This window comes from Talpa europaea, assembly GCF_964194135.1.
Source record: "Talpa europaea genome assembly, chromosome: 9".
Lineage (NCBI taxonomy): Eukaryota > Metazoa > Chordata > Mammalia > Eulipotyphla > Talpidae > Talpa > Talpa europaea.
The window spans coordinates 115,625,427-115,647,095 of NC_140076.1; the positions used below are offsets into that span (position 1 = coordinate 115,625,427).

General features: G+C 46.3%; 1 protein-coding gene across 6 annotated transcripts; it reads left to right on the forward strand.

The window, feature by feature from the left end:
- Positions 1–3,548: 3,548 nt before the first annotated feature.
- Positions 3,549–21,367, forward strand: GABPB2 (GA binding protein transcription factor subunit beta 2; the record flags this gene model as incomplete). 6 transcript variants are annotated; one of them, XM_084243377.1, is made up of 9 exons in its annotated part: positions 3,549–3,681; positions 3,837–3,868; positions 6,555–6,722; positions 7,246–7,440; positions 9,651–9,789; positions 15,170–15,286; positions 18,056–18,241; positions 20,795–20,925; positions 21,068–21,367. In XM_084243377.1, the coding sequence occupies 9 exons, from the start codon at positions 3,549–3,551 to the stop codon at positions 21,365–21,367; spliced, it is 1,401 nt and encodes a 466-aa protein (XP_084099503.1). The 6 variants fall into 6 exon arrangements, with proteins under 6 accessions (XP_084099503.1, XP_084099504.1, XP_084099507.1 ...); XM_084243378.1 differs by lacking the exon at positions 3,837–3,868 and having other exon boundaries at positions 3,549–3,656; XM_084243381.1 differs by lacking the exons at positions 6,555–6,722; positions 15,170–15,286.
- Positions 21,368–21,669: the final 302 nt, after the last annotated feature.

Genomic DNA, 21,669 nt, shown 5'->3' on the forward strand with positions numbered 1-21,669 from the left:
CGCACTCACGCCCCATCCTCCCGGGCCCCCCGCGGGCGCGACTCCGCGCTCAGCCCCGCCGGCCCGGCCGGCGCCGGCGCCCCACTCCGCGCGGCCGGGCCGAGACCCGCCATCCCCGCCCGCCGGCCCGGCCCGGCCCGGGACTGCGCGCGCAGCGCCGCCTCCGCCGCGCCAAGTAGTCCGGGCGCGAGGCCCCCCCGCGCGCACCCCCCGCCCCGCCAGGCCGTCGGCGCGCGCGAAGGGGGCCTCGGGGGCGCCCCCCCTGCCGGCCCGGGGGCGATGTGGGCTCGCCAGGGGGGCCCCGTCTTGGATTCCTCCGCCGGCGCGGGCCTTCGCGGCGAGCGCACTTCCGGGTCCGCCATTTTGTTGCCTCCATTTCTCCGCGAGGGGGGGTTCCAGGCCCCCCAAATGTGCATACACGAAAAGGCCAAAAGGAACCGCCACTGACAGGGGCTCCTGACTAGCGGAGGGGCCGGGACCAAGCTGGCGGGCGCGGCGAGCGCGCAGGCGGCGGCGCCCCGCGCGAGGAGGTGAGCGGCGGGGGCGCGCGGGCTCGGCCGGGGCTGGCGGGGGGCGCCCCGCGCCGCGGCCGCTCCCGAGCGGCGCCCCTTGCCCGGCGCGGGGAGCTGGGGAGGGGGCCGAGAGGAAGGGGACGCCGCCGGGAGGAAGGGGAGGGGACTGCGGAGGTGCGGGGGGGCCGACCTGGGGCCGGGAGCGGCCGGCGGGGAGCCGGGGCCGCGGGGGTGACCGCCAGGGGGCGGCGCGGAGCGCGGCCGGGGGCGGCCCCCGAGGCTGACCCGGGCTCCCCGCGGGTTCGCTCGTGCTCAGAAAGAGAACTTGGCGCCGGGGGCCGGAGGCCGAGGGGGCCGGGGGGCCCCCAGGCCCGTGACCCGGGTCGGCGCCTGGAGATTTGGGGCGACCGTGGCCCGCGGAGCGCGAGCGCGCAGCCCCGCCTCCGGCTGCGCCCCGAGTCTGCACGGCGGGGGGCGCGAGGACGCGGGGAGCCTGGTCGCGGACTGGACCTCGGGCTGCAGCCCCGCTCCTGCGGCCTCCGAGCCGGCCGGCGCGCCCCTCCCCGCCCGGCTCGGGGCGCCGTGGACGAGCCCCGGGTCCCGCGCCCTCGCGCGCCCTGGCGGCGGCGGGCCCGGCCGGCCGGGTTGTGGCACAGGGCGTGGCCCCGAGGGCAGAGCGCCCGGCGGCGGCGCAGCCCTCCCGGTCTTTAAACAGCCGAGGACGGATCTGGGTGCTTCTTGCGGGGGTGCGCTCCTCCCCCGGGTCCTGGGGACTCCCTCGCCGGTGGGCGTGCCGCCTAAATGCGGTTATTTAGAAGATACACTTCACTTTCCTAAGATCAGTGTTTGGGGTTAGCACAGGAGAGAGTAACTTAGGACAAGGGGAGGCAGGAGCCCTGACGCGTTAGGAGACCTGCTGTGTGTACCAGCGATGAGTATAAAGACCCACTTAAGTTCTAATCCCAAAGTTCAGGTCTTATTTTTATTTTTATTTTTTTTTTGTAAGAAATAAGGCTTTTCACTGCCTGCTTAAATGGGTGACAGATTGAGATTGGCTACCATTCAGTGCTCACGAATGCATGGACTCCAAAATTTCCTTTTAGATTATGGAAAGACAGTGTTTTTTTTTTTTTTTTTTAAAGACGTGAATGTGGTTTATAAAGATTTATTTATGCATACAAGAGCTGAGGTACAGGCCAGAGGTGCTGGGGGCGGGGGTGAGAGGATTCACCAAGGACAGATTGGGGAGCAGAACAGGCGGATCCACTGAAATCCACTGCTGAGGGAGCAGCCAGGAGGCAGAGAGGTCTGTTGTGCCATGTGGGTTGCTCCATGGCTGGGGATCGACCTCTTGCTACAGTGGCTGGCAGTAGCTTGATAGCGCTGACTTTTAGGCCTGCACTACCAGGGAGGTCCAGTTTTAAATTTTTGAAAGGAAATAACCATGGGGAAATGTGAGGTATTAGTTTTCTGTAAGATTTTGTTATCCTTTTTTTTTTCTAGCATTTTCTTGAGTTGTTAAAAACTAACACTTAGATCCCATGATAGAAGTTCACACTGTTAAAGTTCACCCTCTATTTCTGAGCTTAGAGGACCTGGGCTAGAACCTTTGGTATTTTCATTTTTAACAAACCGCCCTGGTGGTCTCCTGGACACCCATGTTTGAGCACAGTATTCTGTGATGGGAAAATTAAGTTCACATAGTGAAGCATTGATTCTGGTTTCAGAATTTATTTATAATCTTAAAAATTACTGAGGGCTCCAAGATGTTACATCTGTTGCTATTTACTGTTTTAGAAATTAATTTTTTAATGTTCTTTAATTAAAATACAGTAACAGGGGCCTCCCTGGTGGCGCAAGTGGTTAAGTCTTAGCAGTATGAAGCAATCCACAGCTACTATAGCGTGAGTTCGATCCCAAGCCAGGGAGCTGACCCACATGGCGCAGCAGATTTCCACTGTCTGACCTGCTGCTCCCCTCTGCAGTGCATTTCAGTATAGCTGCCTGTTCTACTCCCCACTCTGTCTCTGGTGAGTCCTCTCACCACCCACCACCCCCGCACCTCTGGCCTATACCCCAGCTCTTGTATGCATAAATAAATAAAATAAGTCCTTTGTAAAAATACAGTAATAAATCTAATATGTGTTACAACACATTGTAGTGAAAAATATATTTTATAAGTTAAAGAAATAATGAGAGGAATGTACTTGAAGAAGGGGGGATATTTTAATACTTTTTTCTGGTAATTGTGGGAATTTAATGCCACACAAAAACTCGGTGAATGGCGTTTTCTTAAAAGTTAGTTGCAGTGAGGAATCAGAAACCTTGTCCATGAACTTTTTGTATTCTGTTACTTTGAAGTCCATTGATCTTTCACTTTGAATGACTCTTTTACCCTTGCTTGACTAACATTTATTGATCATTTGAAAAATAATGGTTCATATAATGCACCTCAGCCACATGTTGATTCATTTTATTATATAATAATAAAAAAAAGTCACCACTGATTTCATCAGAACCATTTGTAGTAGACTGTCAATTTATGCTGATGGATACGGGTTTCCTGAAATTCTAATTTTTACTTGAAAGCCCGAATTATAACTGATAATTGGCAATAAATGCTATCAGTTGATTTCCTTGAAGTGTCAGGCATACTTCATTCATTTTTTCAAAAAGTGCCTGCCATATACTTGAGTCTCAGTGACCTTGGTTTGTCTATTACTCTTTCCTCCACATAACATATGTACCCATACATTTTATTTCAAAGAATAAAATTCTACTTTATTCGTTAAGCTGGAGAGGTAATAATGTGTTACACATATTTCCTAACTATTTTTCTGGAGATTGAAAGTAAGTGCACTATCCTTAAGTACCTGAAACTTCCCCAGCCATCTGATTGCGTCAGGTGAGGTAGGCAGCGTAAGAAGATACTGCCGTAGGTTTGAGTACGAGGGTTTTTTCGAAAAACATTTTACAGGCACCTTCCCTTATGTTTGAGTTATAGCTTCCCGAAAACTTTTGTTCCTATGCATAAAGATGTCTTTGGTGGACTTGGGGAAGAGGTTGCTAGAAGCAGCAAGAAAAGGCCAAGATGATGAAGTGAGAACATTGATGGCAAATGGTGCCCCTTTCACCACGGACTGGGTGAGCCCTCTTCATTATTCCCAGTGTCAGCCGTTACCAATCTTTTTCTTCAAAGCTAAACAGCTTTTATTGATTTTTCTTCATTCCCTTTCTGTCTCATTCTTCTACAAGAGTTTTATTTTCTTTGTCTCATCTGAATATGTGGTTTTCTTTCTCTTTTAATTTGCCACATTGAAAAAGTCTCCTGTGAATATATTGGTGGTAATTGTAAGGTATTATATACTTGTGATTTTCTATAATACTTTTAAGACTTTTTTTTTTTTTTTAAGATTTATCTATTTATTTATACAAGCACTGGGTACAGTCAGAAGTGCGGGAGGGTGAGAGAATTCACCAGAGCCAGAGCGGGGAGCAGAACAGGCAGACTGACAAAGCACACTGCTGAGGGGAGCAGCGGGCGGCAGGAGAGATCTGCGGGACCCTCACCGGGGCCGGGGATCAAAAGGCACTGCAGAGGCTGCGGGCAGCTTCGCAGCCCAGTGCTCAACTGCTGTGCCACCAGGGAGGCCCTAGAGTATTTTTTTTTTTTTAAGATTTATTTACACAAGAGCTAGGGTACAGGCCAGAGGTGTGAGAGGATCCACCAGAGACAGAGTGTGGAGCAGAACAGGCAGAAAGCACTGCTGAGGGGAGCAGCAAGGCATGACAGGAGAGGTCTGCCGTGCCATGTGGGCATCTCCCTGGTCGGCCAGGAATCGAACCAGCGCTGCAGAGGCTGCTGCCAGCTTCGCAGTGTGGCGCTCTACCAGCTGCACCACCAGGGAGACCCGTTTTTTAGAGTATTTTTGTAAGGTTTAATTCTCCCTGGAGTGTACTTGGGCTGTAGGCTTCTATAATTAGCTGGAAATTGAATAAAATCAGTATGAGCGAAATCCCAAGATAATAAGCCCCTTTTTCCTTTTCTCTAAAATGTCCTGGTTCGTAGTCTAGCCATTTTGTTCCTTTACACTGTTTAAAAAAACATTAAAGAGTAAGGTGTGATTTCATGAGCCTAGACAGTCAACGTGGAGAGCAGTTCCAGAAGATCCAGGCCCAGGGTGTCACTGGGCTTGCTTAGCATGCGCAGATAGTTGTGAGCACTGCCTGATTTTACCAATTCAGTGAATGAGTATCCTCTATTCTGGGGTGATTAATTCATGACTTTAGAGGTCAGCAGGTTCTTAGCACTTCAAGAAAAGGGAACCCATGAGATTAGCATTTCTATAAATAGACCGGAAAAGAGCAGTGTGAGAATGAAACCCAGTCAGGCAGAGGGTGAACATATGAAAGGCAAAGAATAAATGAACAGGCAGAAGATAAAGCGCATAATACCGAGAAAGGGACAGGCTGCTGAGCACAGTGCGCACTGACAGATGACTCCGGAGAGATTTACTTTGAGATGATAGACTTTTTTTTTTCTGTAGATGAACTGGAGAGTTGGCCAGAGGTGGGGTGGGGGTGAGAGTTTTCACCAGAGACAGAGTGGAGAGCAGGACAGGGAGTGCTGAGACTTGAACCCTAGGCCACCAGGGAAGCCTGATTAGACTGTCTTACTGCTGTTGACACATCATTGCTAAAATTGTATCACCTCTTCATCACATTTTTTTGCTTTATTTTAATGTGGCAACAAACTTACTCCAGCCAATAAATGAACACCCCAAATACCACCTGTAACTTTTTAGGTTTTGAACTTAGTATCCCTTCTTTTTACCCCTGACTCAGAATGCTTTTGTCTTGTCAGGTATTTTACCTTCTTCTAAGCCCTGCTTCAAGCACATCCTTTAGGGGATCTTCCCTAATAAGCCCACTTCACTTAAATCCATTGGACTTAGCACATACTTAATTGCTGGTGTTTTTACTGGCCCATTAGTAATGTTATTTTTTATTAAATTTTTTAAATTTTTTACATCTTTGTTCATTTTTAAGCAATATTTAATTCCTCCCACCCCCTCGGGTGGAGTCCCCATAGAGTTTCCTTCCCCAGTGCACCATCACCTCAGTCCCCTGTGCTCCTCCCTGCCTGCCTCGGATCCCTCTCCCTCCTCCTCCCCTGCAGTGTGTCTCTGGTTTATAATTGTCCGTATTTGCTTTGTTGTGTTTTGTACTGTTACTATTTTTTCCCCGATGTCTTATTTGGGTCCCCTGTATTCCTGCTATAAGTGAAACCATCCGATATTTTTCTTTTTCCTTCTGGCTTATTTCACTGAGGATAATTCCTTCTAGCTCCATCCACGTTGCTGCGAATGGCATGAGTTTATCTTTTTTGATTGCTGAATAATATTCCATTGTGTATATGTACCACATCTTCCTGATCCAGTCATCTATTTTGGGGCATTTGGCTTGTTTCCAGGTTTTACCTATTATAAATAGTGCTGCAATAAACATAGGGGTACAGGTGGTCTTTTGAATCAATGTTTTTGTGTCCTTTGGGTAGATCCCTAAGAGTGGAATTGCCAGGTCTTATGGTAGCTCCATTTTTAGCAGGCTGAGGAACCTAGTATGTTATTTTTTTAAAGATTTATTTATTTATGCATACAAGAACTAGGCAGTGAGAGGATTCACCAGAGACAGAGTGGGGAGCAGAACAGGTGCATTGACTGAAATCCACTGCTGAGGGGAGCAGCAGGGAGACAGGAGAGGTCTGCTGCGCCATGTGGGTCAGCTCCCTGGCTGGGGATCGAACTCGTGCTGCAGTGGCTTCATAGTGCTGACACTTAACCCCTGGCACCACCAGGGAGGCCCAGTATATTATTTTTTTAATAAATAATTTCTTCTGTCCTATCTGCCCAGCTTCTCTCTCCAAGGACAGGAACCATAGACTTTACCTCTTGTTCAAGAGGTTTGTTCATACCTCTTGTTCATGGGATGAGTTAGCGCTCTGCACCCGCTTGACATTCAATGAGTATTATTTCCCTACAGCTTGGAACCTCACCCCTCCACCTTGCAGCCCAGTACGGCCATTATTCCACAGCAGAAGTACTCCTCCGGGCAGGCGTTAGCAGGGACGCGCGGACCAAAGTGGACAGGACGCCCTTGCACATGGCCGCGGCTGATGGACATGCTCGCATCGTGGACCTGCTCGTTAGGGTAAAGCGAGGCAAAGGTCCCACCTTCTTCTGTCCTTGAGTGGTGGCAGGACGCGGCCGGGGGAGCTTAAGGTCAGGGCAGTTCCGGCAGCAAGTTCAGGGCAGTTGTGGCAGCAGGTGGCATCTCTTGCAGGAGGCATCGTGGCTGTGACCATTTGTTTCCTACGCTAAACAGACTTTATTGATTTTCCTTCCTTCCCTTTCTGCAGGTGTTCCCTGCACTCACGCTTAGTTCTCAAGCGCTCTGCTCTCTATTAATAAATGCAACAAAAACCTGTTCTTTTCCTCTTTCTCTCCCATCTGTTATGACTTCCCAGTCATGTCCTTAGAAGACCCTCTCGCTGAAGCCAGTATGTCTGTCAGCATTCAGGAGAATGTGAGAAACGTTTTTCCTTTTGATATTTTTGAGACATGATCTAAATTTGAATACCTGTGATCTCTATGGAATCCTGTTTGGTGATGGGCCCTTGCACCTGTGCTGCTATAACCAATGTCTGTGTGAAAAAGCTGCTTTTCTGTGACAGAACGGCGCAGATGTGAACGCCAAGGACATGCTGAAGATGACAGCACTGCACTGGGCCACAGAGCACCACCACCGGGACGTCGTGGAGCTGCTTATTAAATACGGCGCTGATGTCCATGCCTTCAGCAAGTTTGATAAATCTGCCTTCGACATTGCCCTGGAGAAGAACAACGCTGAGATCCTGGTCATCCTTCAGGTGTGCTGCTTTTTACACCCCCGAGTATGCGTCAGTTAACGTTAAGGATATTTTTGGTAGGCGCTGAAGCAAAACTGAATTATCCATGTCTTATCAAAGTAGTAATTCCAGTAAGCCTCGGTCTTGTAATTCGTGTCATTAGTGTCTTTCTAAAAAAAAAAAAACAAGGTTCTATAAAGTCGTGACTTGCAGCGATTGAAGAACAGTGTCATGGCCAGTACACAAACGAGGTTTATTTCGCCTTGGAATATTTTTTCCCTGCTATGAAAATTTCCCTTTTTAATTAATCTTGACTTGGGACAGTATTAAATGCCTTTCTCTGTTTCCTGAATGTCCATCAGCTGATGTGAAATAGCATGTAGCTCTAAAGCATGGTAAGAGATAAGGAAGACATCTCAGAATTAAAAACTATCTGAAATTATTTCATCCATTAATTTCCTAAGCCAGCATTTGTTACCAGGGTGAAAAGGGATACAGAGATTAACAGGACATGGCCCTGCCCTTGGAATGAAGGAAATAAAGCATCACACTACCACAGCGTAAACACGTATCTAGCAAGTGCTACTGGAGCACAGAGGAGTGTTAATGATGCTTAAGGCAAGGATTAAAATCTGTATAGAATTTGTTTGGTTTTTAGATTTATTTTTTATTCTATTTATGCATATAAAAACGGGTGCAGGACAGAGGTGCAGTGTGTGAGAGGATTCACCAGAGACAGTGAGGAGCAGAGCAGGCAGATCTACTGAAACACATGGCTGAGGGGAGCAGGGGAGAGACAGGAGAGGTCTGCCACGCCATGTGGGTAGCTCCCTTGCTGGGGATAGAACTCGTGCTGCAGTGGCTGTGGATAGCTTCATAGTGCTGCATCTCAACCCCTTGCACCACCAGGGAGGTCCCTCCAACTAAAGCTCTTAAATGGTGGATTGATGTGATTAGGTTTTTTGTTTAAATGATTGTTTGGAGTGTGGTACACACACTGGAGTGAGGAGACACTTAATGCTGAAGAGCTATACGGTTAGGCTTTCATTAGGGCAGGTAAAAACCAGTGAGGGGGCCTCCCCAGTGGCGCAGCGGTTGAGCGCTAGGTTGCGAAGCTGCCCGCAGCCTCTGCAGTGCCGGTTCGATCCCCGGCTGTTCCCCGGCCACCGAAGGAGGGTCCCACATGGCGCGCAGACCTCTCCTGTCGCCCGCTGCTCCCCTCAGCAGTGTACTTCGGTCCTTCTGCCTGCTCTGCTCCCCACTCTGGCCCTGGTGGGTTCTCTCACCCTCCCACACTTCTCACTGTACCCCGTGCTTGTATAAATAAATAAATAAATAAAGCTTAAAAATACAAACAAACCAGTGAGGGCTTGAATTATAGAAGAGGCAGATTCAAGGAGTTTAACAGTAACTAGAGAGTGGATAATCTGTCTCAACCGAAGTTCTCAGTCAAGAGGATAATTACGCGAAACACAGATCACCTCTCCTGCCGCATTTTCAGGGGTTGGTTGGTTACTGCAGATGGTTGGTTCCCTGTAGACCGGTTATCCTGCTCAACTTTCAGGTCCTTGCTCAGAAGCCCTTTCATAACTGGGGTCTTTTTTTTAGGAGCGACCCTGTTTGTAAAAAACTGCTTCTGAAAGTACAATAAATGAATACAGATAAGCATCTTTATACTGGAATTGTACAACTGTCCCTGGAAGGAAGAGTCCAGCATATGGAACTAGAATTTCAAACCTGGCACTCGTTATTTGTTCATTACATGGTCTCTCGGGCATGTCTTCAGTGGCAGAATGGAACAAGTTGTTGGAGAAAACTCTGGAGAATTTTGTTCTCTGTAGAATCTCTGCAGGGACAATGACTGGTAGATAATTGATCATAGAATATTAGTGCTTGAAATTACTTTTTAGACGATTCAGGTAGCACTCTTGTGTTTCAGAATTAAAAAAAAGAATACTCAGGATCTGGATGTGAATTTTCTAGAAGTTTTTGCAAATAATACATTTTGCTTTTCTAAAGTTCAAATAAGCATGGGAAAGCAACCAAATATCTCTGTTCCCCTCGGTCTGAAAAAACAGTATCTTAATGAGAACTCTCAGCTGCCTCCCTGGGACATTGTGTGCCGGAACTAGTTCTGCTTGATAGAGCATTGTAGGGGGTGACTGTTTAGTAACTGTATAACCTGAGCTAGTGAGTGTTCTGACTTTGAAATATTCTGCCTTGCTGTGTAGGAAGCAATGCACAACCAGGTGAACGCTCACCCCGAGAGAGCTGCGCCGGTGACCGTGGCCACCCCTTTCCTCTTCACGTCAGGAGAGGTCGTCAGCCTCGCCAGCCTTGTTTCTTCAGCCAACACCAAAACAGCCTCAGGTGATGTTTTGATAATGTATCATTTATTTTGGACTTAAAATGAACAGAACTCCCACAGATTCCTAGGAGATGAAAGCACACCCTGTCTAATACCTGCTCCTTTATTAAAATATTCCCAAATAGAAGATTTACAATAAAACTTAAAGCTAATGGAGTTAACCTTCCTAAGGGGAGGGTAGGTCATACATAGGAATTATACCTGAGTGCTTACTGTGTTAAAAGTAAACAATTCCACGGATTAGTCTGTTACAGTGCTATGCCTGTCCCCAAAATGAATCCGTAGGGTGCTTCACTTCTGGACCTGTTCAGGAGAATAGTGAAATATTCGTAGTCTAAAGTAGCAATCAATAAAGTAGGATAAGTAATTATAAGTAAGTGGCTGTTGGAGTGAAGGATGTATATGTGATTATTTGAATAAAGTATGAGTCTTGATTTGTTCCTGAGAACATATATAACAACAAAGTAGAGAAAAGCATTTTCTGAGCATGTTTTAATGAAACATCTATCTAAAAAAGAGCAAACGGAGCTTATTTTCAACATCTTCTTACAAATTTTTTTTACAATGAAGAACTTTTATCCTCATTTAAATCTAGATTTTCCAATTGACTATTGGTTTCTTTTTCTGTTTCTGATGTTCATTTTAAAGTAAATGACTGTATTCCTGGTTAAGTCTATACAATATCAAAGAGCACTGTGGTAAAATAGCAAGACTGTATACAAAGTGTACACAGAATTTCCCATTTAGAACAGTGTTCAAATATTGATTTATTAATTGACTAAATGCCTTACATTGGCAAAATGATTTAATTCTGTAAGCCATCTTTGCTTATCTGTAAAATTGGGATATAATAATACATGCTTCATGAGGTGGTTGTGCGACTTCGAGATTCTGTAATTCAGCATTTATAGATGTCCACTTTATATAGCAAGGCTTCACGAGCAACTGAAGTTAAATGAAAATGCAACTTCCCAGTAAAAGTTGACTCTGTCATGCCCACAAGGGGGCAACAGTAACCTTCATTTTATACACCGACAACTGTCATTTACAAGTCATTGTGCTTTGCTTTCGGCCAGATGATGCAAAAACTTTAGCTCAGATACACACGCATATAATCACAGTGGTCACAGCCTTTTGGATTTGTAGTGGTTCAGGCCACACTGATAAGAACAAATGCTTTTGTAATCCAAAGTCTTTAGGAGCCAATAAAGTTGCATATTCACAAACATATGAAAGGAAGCAGAGTTGGTCTTTCATTTAACTACTGAAATTTTTTTTTTAAGATTTATTTATTTATGCACACAAGAGCTGGGGTACAGGCCAGAGATGTGGGGTGGTGGGAGGAGGGTGAGAGGATTCACCAGAGACAGAGCAGGGAACAGAACAGGCAGATGGACTGAAATACACTACTGAGGGGAGCAGCGGGCAAGACAGGAGAGGTCTGCCTCGCCATGTGGGTTTCTCCTTGGCCGGCCGGGGATCGAACTTGTGCTGCAGAGGCTGTGTATTGCTTCACAGTGCGGTGCTTAACCCCTTGCGCCAACAGGGAGGCCCTAACTACTGAAATTTTTAAGATCCTGTTCTGATGAGCAGAGTTGAAGACACTCAGGAATGAGGCTCTTAGCCTTGGTTTCCATGGGCCTACATGTTTGGCAGACCTCTCCTTTCTCCTGTATGTTGACAGTTACAGATTGAAATTGCTGAATCATCACTTTCAAGAGCTGGATTCTGCAGTGTTCTCTAACTCATGAAGCAGTTCTCCCTAACTGCCCCCTCAAGCTGATTGACCTCCCGAATGCTTAATCAGTACATATAAAAGAAAGGAGAAAAAATTATAAGACAAATTCAGGTTATGTTACTCAACTGGGTTAAAGAATTATTTTTTCCTGAATGTTTCCCATCATTCAGGAATATTTTTAAGAACTTAACTGAACTGGGGCCTCCCTGGTGGCAGAAGGGGTTAAGCAGCGCACTATGAAGCAGTCCGCAACCTCTGTAGCACGAGTTCAATCCCCGGCCGGCCAGGGAGCAACCCACATGGCGCAGCAGACCTCTCCTGTCTCGCCCGCTGCTCCCCTCAGCAGTGTATTTCAGTTAGTCTGCCTGTTCTGTTCCCTGCTCTATCTCTGGTGGATCCTCTCACCCCCTGCATCTCTGGCCTGTACCCCAGCTCTTGTATGCATAAATAAATCTTTAAAAAAAATTTAACTGAACATATCCTAGGATTTATATATATATATGTATTTAAAGAGCAGGTTTATTAGGGAAAGGGACAAAGGAATAAAGGACACTTGCATAGACACCAGCGGGCAGGAAGAGCTGCCCGAGAGGGACAGGTTTGCTGAGGGAGGCCTGCGTGGTTGCAGGCAGGTGGCCCTGAGAAGAGCTGCCTCTGCTGAGGGAGGCCAGTGAGCAGAAGTCACGGCAGGTACAGGTCACGGGCAGGCAGGAGGCTATTGTCCTGCAGAGGGAGAGAGTTGGTGAAAGGAAGCACCTGCATAGTCACAGGTGGGCGGATTTTTTATGCCAACATTTGCTTTCAGATTTCCATTTGTGACTAAAGACCCCAGACATTAGCAGCAGCACCACACTGCAGCAGATTGGGGAGGCAGACTAGTTTAAACAGTCACCAGGGCAAAACACAGTTGTGAAGATAAATTTCCTGTTTCTGGAGAATAAAAAGATGCACTCCAAAATCAAATATAAAGTTTTGTGTTGGTTCATAAAGAGAATATAGGTTTTGAAATCTAATGAATTGTTTCTAACCTGGACTCTGACATTACTAGCAGTGTGACCTTGGGCAAGTTACTTTGATTTTCTTGGTCTGGTTTTCACTAATGCACTGAGATTGTCTAGCCTGCCAGAGCGCACACCCCTAATTCCTGGACTGAGAGTTTATTTATATAGACCACATTCTGATTAAGTCACAAGAGTTGTTACTGATAAATGCCATTTCCTTTCCAAAAGCAATAGCACCCATACACACTGCACTTGATTTGATGTTGGGTTTTATATTGAAGTGAAGCAACAGTAAAGTACTTTACTTTCCTAGAATCCACTGGGATAAGTCTAAGGTAATTTACATTGTCTCTTCAGTTTCAGCTGTGTATGTCAGAATACTAAACTCAGTTTTTCACTATGTTCTTTGTCATTTTGCTGTTGAGGGGAAGTTGAGTGAGCCATTATATTTGAATTAAAGCACAACCTTAGGGTGAACTGTTCATATGCTAACTTGGATATAATGCTTTTCTCATCAATTCCATGCCGCTCTTCTCCGTTAGCTGGATAGCATACTTACTGTATTTGATTTTGGTATTTTGGTTTTTAGTTGCTAGTATGTTCCAATCTCCATAAATATGTATATAAGCTGCTTCTTCCTTGTTTTTCTTTTTAATTTGTGAGGTTTTTTTTTTTTTTTTTTATGTATACAAGAGCTGGGGTACAGGCCAGAGGCGCAGGAGGGCGAGAGGATTCACCAGAGACAGAGCAGGGAGCAGAACAGGCAGAAGGACCAAAATACACTGCTGAGGGGAGCAGCGAGTGAGACAGAAGAGGTCTGCTGTGCCATGTGGGAATTACCCTGGCTGGCCTAGAATCGAACCGGTGCTGTAGAAACTGTGGACAGCTTCACAGCGCTATGCTCAGCCTGCTGCGCCACCGGGGGATGCCCAATTTGTGAGTTCTTATATCAGCACTTGTTGTGATAGGATGAGTGATGCGGAAAGCATGAATTAAAAAGGAAAATTAGGGAAGCGACTGTAGCTGGATCTGGCTCTGCATGAAGTCGTCAGGTAGAAGTGGATCCTTTCTGGAGTTCAGGTACTGTGCTCGACTCAAGGTACTTGGTTCCCTGAGTATTTTAAAGAGAATTAGATAATATAACATCCCTATTATATCATTACTATCTCCATCCTCATCCCCACTCTAACAGTCATCTTCCAAAAGCTTTAAGATAATTTACAGGGGGGCCTTCCTGGTGGCGCAGGGGTTAAAGACACAGCACTGTCAAGCTATTGCCAGCCACTGCAGCACGAGTTTGATCCCCAGCCAGGGAGGTGACCCACATGGCATAGCAGACCTCTCCTGTCTCCCTGCTGCTCCCCTCAGCAGTGGATTTCAGTAGATCCGCCTTTTCTGCTCCCCACTCTGTCTCTGGTGAGTCCTCTCACCCCCAGGCATCTCTGGTTTGCATCCCAGCTCTTGTATGCATAAATCAATAAATCTGGGCCTCCCTGGTGGCACAAGGGGTTAAGTACCACACTATGAAGTAAGAGTTCGATCCCTAACCAGCCAGGGAGCTACCCACATGGCACAACAGACGGCTCCTGCCTCTCCTGCTGCTCGCCTCAGCAGTGTATTTCAGTCAGTCTGCTTGTTCTGGGCCCACTCTGTCTCTCGTGCATTCTCTGGCCTGTACCCCAGTTCTTGTATGCATAAACAAAATCTTTAAAAATAAATGAATAGGGCCTCCCCGGTGGTGCAGCGGTTGAACGCTGGGTTGTGAAGCTGCCCACAGCCTCTGCAGCACCAGTTCGATCCCCTCATGCCGGGCGAGGGTCCCACATGGCGTGCATACTTCTCCTGCCGCCCGCTGCTCCCCTCAGCAGTGTACTTCATCAGTCTGCCTGCTCTGCTCTCCCCTCTGGTTCTGGTGGATTCTCTCACCTACCCGCGCTTCTGACTCAGTGCTTGTATAAATAAATAAGTAAATAAGAATGAATAAATCTTTCTTAAAAAAGATAATTTATAGCTACGAGTACTCCACAAGTAATCCACCTTTTTAAGGAACAAAGTGTTTTATTTTTAAAACATATCATGACATAACTAAGGTAGATAATTATTGTTTTTTTAGCACTATTTGATTGCCCTCTGACGTTTAACATGTGAAACTTTAGTTTTTAACTGCCCCTGCCCAAGAGGTCAGTCACACTCTCCTCACCCCGCTACCTGATGACTAGTGCTTGGTGGCTGAGTGAAGTCCAGGAGGCGCCTGTTCCCTCACCACCACTTAGCTTGGGCTGAGGCCCACTGCACATGCTTGCTGCCCACTGCCAAGGAGGACCCTGCGCTGCCAGCCTGGGGAGTGGGTGGTACTCTCCTGGTTTGTTAGCTGCTGATGCTCAGCATGGGCAGTGCCCAGAGAGTGATCAGAGGAGGGAGGCAGTGCCCTGCACCAAGCATGTTACTTTAATCTGCTTTCAAGGGGAAACTTTTTAAAACTTAAAAGTTTTCAACACCATGATAATTGGTTTATTTCAGTTTGAATTAGCAGAATTAAGGACAGTTGGATGAAAAGCTGAGGTTTCGAGTTAATAGGCCATTTTCAGTTAATCTCAATTCGTTCTCTGCCTCAGGCCTCATTTGCCTCTTTTACTGAAATAGGTGGCCCCCATGCCTCCTCAGCAGCACACTTCTCAAATTGTACCACCTCAGTGCTGGCCCCCCTCGCAGCTCTTGCTGGGGCATCAGCCCCCCTCGCCAACTCACACAGAGCCACAGGTAGGTGAGGGCTCGTGGCCAGGGGAATCACCAGTTCTTATTTGTTCTTAAGCCTCCAGCAACTTGATTTGCACAAATTATTAAAGAGTTAGGATTAATTAGAGACAGCTAGGAGAAAGGGATGTCGACTCACTGAGCATCAGAGTGAAAACATCGGTAAGTGATCCAGTCAGACAGCTGCATAATATCAGGGAATGACTAAGTTATTCCTTTGTGTTTTTGCAGTTTCCAATTTGTTTGCCCTGACTCCAGTTGCTTCAGAAGGAAATGTTTAGCCTTATATTAGCAGATTTTTTGGGAAATAATCTACATTATGTTTTGACTGATGCTATCATAGACTGATTCAAAAATACAGCCTAGGTATCTTGTAGCAAAGCATCAAGCACATAGGACTGCTGTCTCTTCCGTGTTCAAGCCTGTGTGCTTCAGCTGGCTGGCTTGTATTTGCACTGGTAATTTTGATATTTCTGATGGAAATTGGGTAGATATTTGCTGTATAGTGTCTGTAGGGTAAGGAAAAATGTCAGGCTTTTCTGCCCTCCTGCTTTCAGGATAGATGATGGATCCTTGCGGTCCTGAATGCATGCCTGATGGCGGGCACCTGGAATAGGGTGTCGGCATAGGTAGATGGAATTCACCTGGGCTGAGACTGGGCTTTTAAGGGCGGCGTCACGGGGGCGCCAGCAGAAGCTGAGAGAGAAGCAGAGATCACCAGAGAGCCCAGATAGAGTGAGGATTTGCTGGGGGCTGCGAGGCCTGTCAGCCTCCTGGCCCCCCAGCACACTTTCCTGCTGTGTACCGGGTAAATCCCAATAAAAGACCTGCAGAAAAACCACTGAGGACTCTGACTCCTCCTTTACCCGGTCTGTTGGATCAGAAAACCTGCTCCATGTCCTGTCCTGACCCTACAGTGCCCTTCTGGTATTTAAAACAAGACGGTTTTATGTCATTTAGCTGGAGTTTGTGGTGTGTGGGGAAAAGGCGTAAGGCTTCATATAGGCAGGGCAAATAGAAGTAGAGTCATCTAGGACTCTGTCTGAACCCCCTGGCAGCCTCCTCCATCAAAGAAAAAGCAGATTATTCTGATTTCTTTCTGCCTTTGACCTTCAGATGGTGAGAACTTCCCTCTCATCATGCTTTTCTGACTAGCAGTGACCATAAAGGTCTCTAGTCAAATGTGTGTGAGTGAGAGTATGGAAGAGGGAAAAGCAATGTAATAAATTTGTGCTTATTTCTTTTGATTTGCTCTTTGGTCTTGACTTCTCTAGATCTCAGTTTCCTTATCTCCGAAATGATGGTTGGATTAAGATGATCAGGGTCCACTCAGCTATACCATTTGACTGTTCTTTGTTTCGAAGAGATGTTCATGCTCTGTTTCCATTGAAAAACCTGAATGTGTCTTCCTATGGAGAACCTGTGTGCCACTTATTGCAAAGTATTACTTGTGACTCTTTAGGTGGAAAAACTCCTTAGTGGTAGGAATGGTCTCCCCTACTAGTTACTATGGATATTGACTAAGCACACTGAAAATCTTGATTCAATATAACGCATGTGAAGGTACCTGGCACTAAGTAAGTCCATGTTAGTTACTGTCAATATTATTGCTGATCTGTCAGAGAGAGAAGCCACCTACCATTTTTGTCTGTCAGACTCCTTCAATGTGTTAACTACTGGTTATATTAATTTACTATTAAATACCTCAGTTTTCTTACAAAAATTATGTATTTTTTTCTAAGTTCTTTAAATTTATTTAAGCATTGAAGATGCCTCCTTAAAAAGCATTCCAGGGGCCTCCCTGGTGGCGCAAGGGGTTAAAGCACAGCACTGTGAACTTTCCATAGCCTCTGCAGCACGAGTTCGATCCCTGGCCTGGGAGCTCCCCACATGGCAGCACAGCAGACCTCTCCTGTCTTGCCTGCTGCTCCCCTCAGCAGTGTATTTCAGTCAGTCTGCCTGTTCTGCTCCCCACTCTGTCTCTGGGGAATCCTCTCACCTCCGCATCTCTGGCCTGTACCCCAGCTCTTGTATGCACAAATAAATAAATCTTAAAAAAAAAATAAATCTTTGGGAAAAAAAAAGCATTCCATAATAAATTTGCTGGGGAAATTCAGCATGTCTTATTCTCTGCTGGAGAATCACAGTACTCACTAGCTTGTCAGGGCCTCTGATACTTCCTACAAAGCAAACAAATATTTAAACATATTTGAAACAGCATTTTGAAAATATATTTGTATATAAAAACCCATAGTGAACACTATTAACATCTCGGTAAAGATATTTTAGAAAGTACTGTTCAGGGGCCTCCTTGGTGGTGCAAGGGTTAAGACACAATTTATGAAGCAATCTGCAGCCACTGCAGCACAAGTTCGAATCCCTGCCAGGGAGCTACCCACATGGTGCAGCAGACCTCTCCTGACTCACCTGCTGCTCCCCTCAGTAGTGTACTTCAGTCAGTCTGCCTGTTCTGTTCCCTGCTTTGTCTCTGGTGAATTCTCTCACCCCCCATACCTCTGGCCTGTACCCCAGCTCTTGTATGCATAAATAAATAAATCTTTTTAAAAAAAAAGTACTGTTCAAATATATTCCCTGTTTTTTTTTCCTCCTCTGCCTTAGCATTGTTGTAAAGGCTAGCTTTTGTGAACTGTTAAGCCTAACATTTTTTCCCGATTTTTCCTATCCCTGATATTATCAACTTCAAGGAGAATGAACGTGCTATGTTACTAATTTTTTAAAAAACTGAAATTCTGAATTTACTTTTCTCATCTCTAGCTAATACAGAAGAGATTGTGGAGGGAAATTCTGTTGAGTCATCAATCCAGCAAGTAGTAGGGAGTGGAGGCCAAAGGGTCATCACCATAGTCACTGATGGAGTCCCTCTAAGCGGTATCCAAACTGCAATTCCTGCTGGAGGCCTTGGCCAGCCCTTTATTGTCACTATGCAAGATGGACAGCAAGGTGAGTTACCCTGTTTAGACAACTGTTAATTAAACGGTATTGTAAACCCTCAACGTGCCTGTGAAAATGAGGCATTAAGGCAAGTAGTGGGAGTAGGGGAATGCCAGATGCCAGATGGGGCAAAGAAGCTCTAAAAAAAAGAAACCAGGCTGGCAAGGGCTAATTTGTCTAATATACAAGTATATAAAATTTATGAGTTAAAAAATAATAGCATGATAGAAAATAGAGCAAGTAACATGAACCATTAGATCACAGGAGAGAAAATACTGGTGATTCTTAAAAGTGTGAGCATATGTTCAGCTTACTTCAACTATAGTAAGAGAAATGCAAATGAAAAATATACTGAGATACCATTGTAATACTTCGTTGTCAAGGGTACGTGTAATCTTTTTTTTTTTTTAATTTATTTATTTATGCATACAAGAGCTGGGGTACAGGCCAGAGGTGCAGGGTGGGGAGGATGAGAGGATTCGCCAGAGACAGAGTGGGGAGCAGAACAGGCGGATCTATTGAAATACACTGCTGAGGGGAGCAGCAGGGAGACAGGAGAGGTCTGCGCGCCATGTGGGTAGCTCCCTGGCGGGCCGGAGTCGAACTCTTGCTGCAGAGGGTTCAGATAGCTTCACAGTGCTGTGCTTACTTGCACCACCAGGAAGGCCCAGGGGTATGGGTACTCTTATAAATCACTGGTATGAATGTAAATTAATACATCCTCTAAAGAGCAAATTGGCAATATCTATCAGTATTAAATATGCACATACTTTTTAGCTAAAAATTCTTTTTGTATGAATTATAGTCACACGCAAAGAAATGACGTATATACTAAGCTATTAATTATGGCATCATTTATAATCATAAAAGACTGAAAGAACCGTAAGTATATTTCAGTAGGGGGCTGGATAAATAAATTATGTGCACCAATATACTGGGATACTGTGCAGCTATGAAAAACAATAAAGAAATGGGCCCTCCCTGGTGGGTTTCATTACTGTTTATTTATTTATTTATTGCCATGCTGACAGCATGGCAACGTGTGTATATGCAGATGTGTTGACCTTGACTCTCTTCTCATTTTTTTTTTAAAGATTGATTTATTTATGCATACAAGAGCTGGGGTACAGGCCAGAGATGCAGGGGGTGAGAGGATTCACCAGAGACAGAGTGGGGAGCAGAACAGGCAGACTGAAAATACACTGCTGAGGGGAGGGTCTGTTGCGCCCTGTGGGTTTCTCCCTGGCCAGCTGGGGATCGAACTTTTGCTGCACAGGCTGAGGATTGCTTCATAGTGCGGTTCTTAACCCCTTGCGCCACCAGGGAGGCCGACTCTCTTCTTATTTAGAGGTTTCTTTAAAAATAATAATAGTAATAATAAGGGCCTCCCCTGGTGGCGCAGTGGTTGAGCGCTGGGCTGCAAAGCTGCCTGCAGCCTCTGTAGCACCGGTTCGATCCCCAGCCACTGGGCGAGGGTCCCACATGGCGCGCAGAACCTCTCCTGCCACCCGCTGCTCCCCTCAGCAGTGTACTTCGTCAGTCTGCCTGTTCTGCTCTCAGCTCTGACTCTGGTGAATTCTCTTCACCCTCCCGCTCTTCTGACTGTACCCAGTGCTTGTATAAATAAATAAATCTTTTTTTTTTAAAAAAAGATTTATTTATGCACACAAGAACTGGGGTATAGACCAGAGGTGCAGAGGGTGAGAAGATTCACCAGGAGAGCAGGGAGCAGAACAGGCAGATCTACTGATACACACTGCTGAGGGGAGCAGCGGGCAAGACAGGAGAGGTCTGCTGTGCCTTGTGGGTTGCTTCCTGGCCGCCTGGGGATGGAACTCGTGCAGCAATGACTGGTGATAGCTAGATGGCGCTGTCTTTTACCCCTGTGCCACCAGGGAGGCCCAGGAGAGATTTCTTTTTTTTTTTTTTTTAAAGATTTATTTATTTTATTTTTATACAAGCACTGGGTACAGTCAGAAGCGCAGGAGGGTGAGAGAATTCACCAGAGCCAGAGCGGGGAGCAGAGCAGGCAGAAGGACCGAAGTACACTGCTGAGGGGAGCAGCGGGCGGCAGGAGAGGTCTGCACGCCATGTGGGACCCTCCTCCAGTGGCCGGGGAGCAGTGGGGATAGAACCGGCGCTGCAGAGGCTGCGGGCAGCTTCGCAACCCAGTGCTCAACCGCTGCGCCACCGGGGAGGCCTGAGAGATTTCTTATATAAAGACATCAGGCCTTCTTTAGACAAGTTATTTCTACAAAACTGTAACTCACCCCTTCTGACCTAGCGTCAGATGTCTTCATACAAGTGCCTCAGGCCTGGATCCTAGCTGCATAGCTTCCAGCCCTGCAAATCTGTGCCCTTCCTTTCTGAGGCTTCCTAGCACCTCTTGAATTCTTTCTGTTTCTTCCTGCAGAGCCTTGCCGTATCTATTGATCCTAAAGTACAAAGGGACATGAAAAATAAGATGTGAGAAAACGTGCTTCAGTTTATTTTCTAATTCGAAGCAAGCTCACACTTTTATTATATATTCCTCACCTCCAATTGGCGTCCTTTATCTTGTAGTTCTAACGGTACCCGCCGGTCAGGTCGCAGAGGAGACTGTCATTGAAGAAGAGGAAGTAGAAACAGAGAAGTTACCACTGACTAAGAAGCCAAGGGTAGAAGAGATGACTGACAGTGTGGAGGAAAACAAGGTAGTGTCCTCAGCCTTGCTGGAGAAATGGCAAGGGAAGGAATTCAAAGCTGTCACTTTTCAGCCTCTCTGCCTTTTAGTCTACTCTGGATAATTTGTGATCAGGAGTTCTAACCTGCTGGTAACATGATTTACCTCTACAGGAAGACACAGAGAGAGAGTTACTGCAGCAACAGCTCCAGGAGGCCAATCGAAGAGCCCAGGAGTACCGACACCAGCTGCTGAAGAAAGAGCAGGAGGCAGAGCAGTACCGCCTCAGGCTGGAGGCCATGGCCCGGCAGCAGCCCAATGGAGTTGACTTCGCTGTAGTTGAAGAGGTGGCTGAGGTAGATGCTGTAGTGGTCACAGAGGGGGAGATGGAAGAGAGAGACACGGAAGTGACTGGGGCAGAAGGGACCACAGAGCCTCATGCTGGCGTTTCCATGGAAACAGTTTCATCTTAATGTGCCAGGTCCGCAACTTGTATTGCGTCCATCTTTTCCTTCCTTGTGAAAGAACACACAGAGGACAAACATTATATAAAAATTAAGAATGTCCTTAAGAAGAAAACTAAGCGGGGTACAGTGTTGGGGCTTAGGAAGGCTCTCTACACAACTGGAAAATTGAAAGCCAAATTTAGGGAACACTTCCGCAAGGCCGAGAGAAGATGGACGGAACTTCTCAGGTCACGTCTTTGCTGGAGCATGAAGCTGAGGGAAGGCTGGACGTCATAGTTGCTTATTTTTTCAATAACTGACTTTCTAAC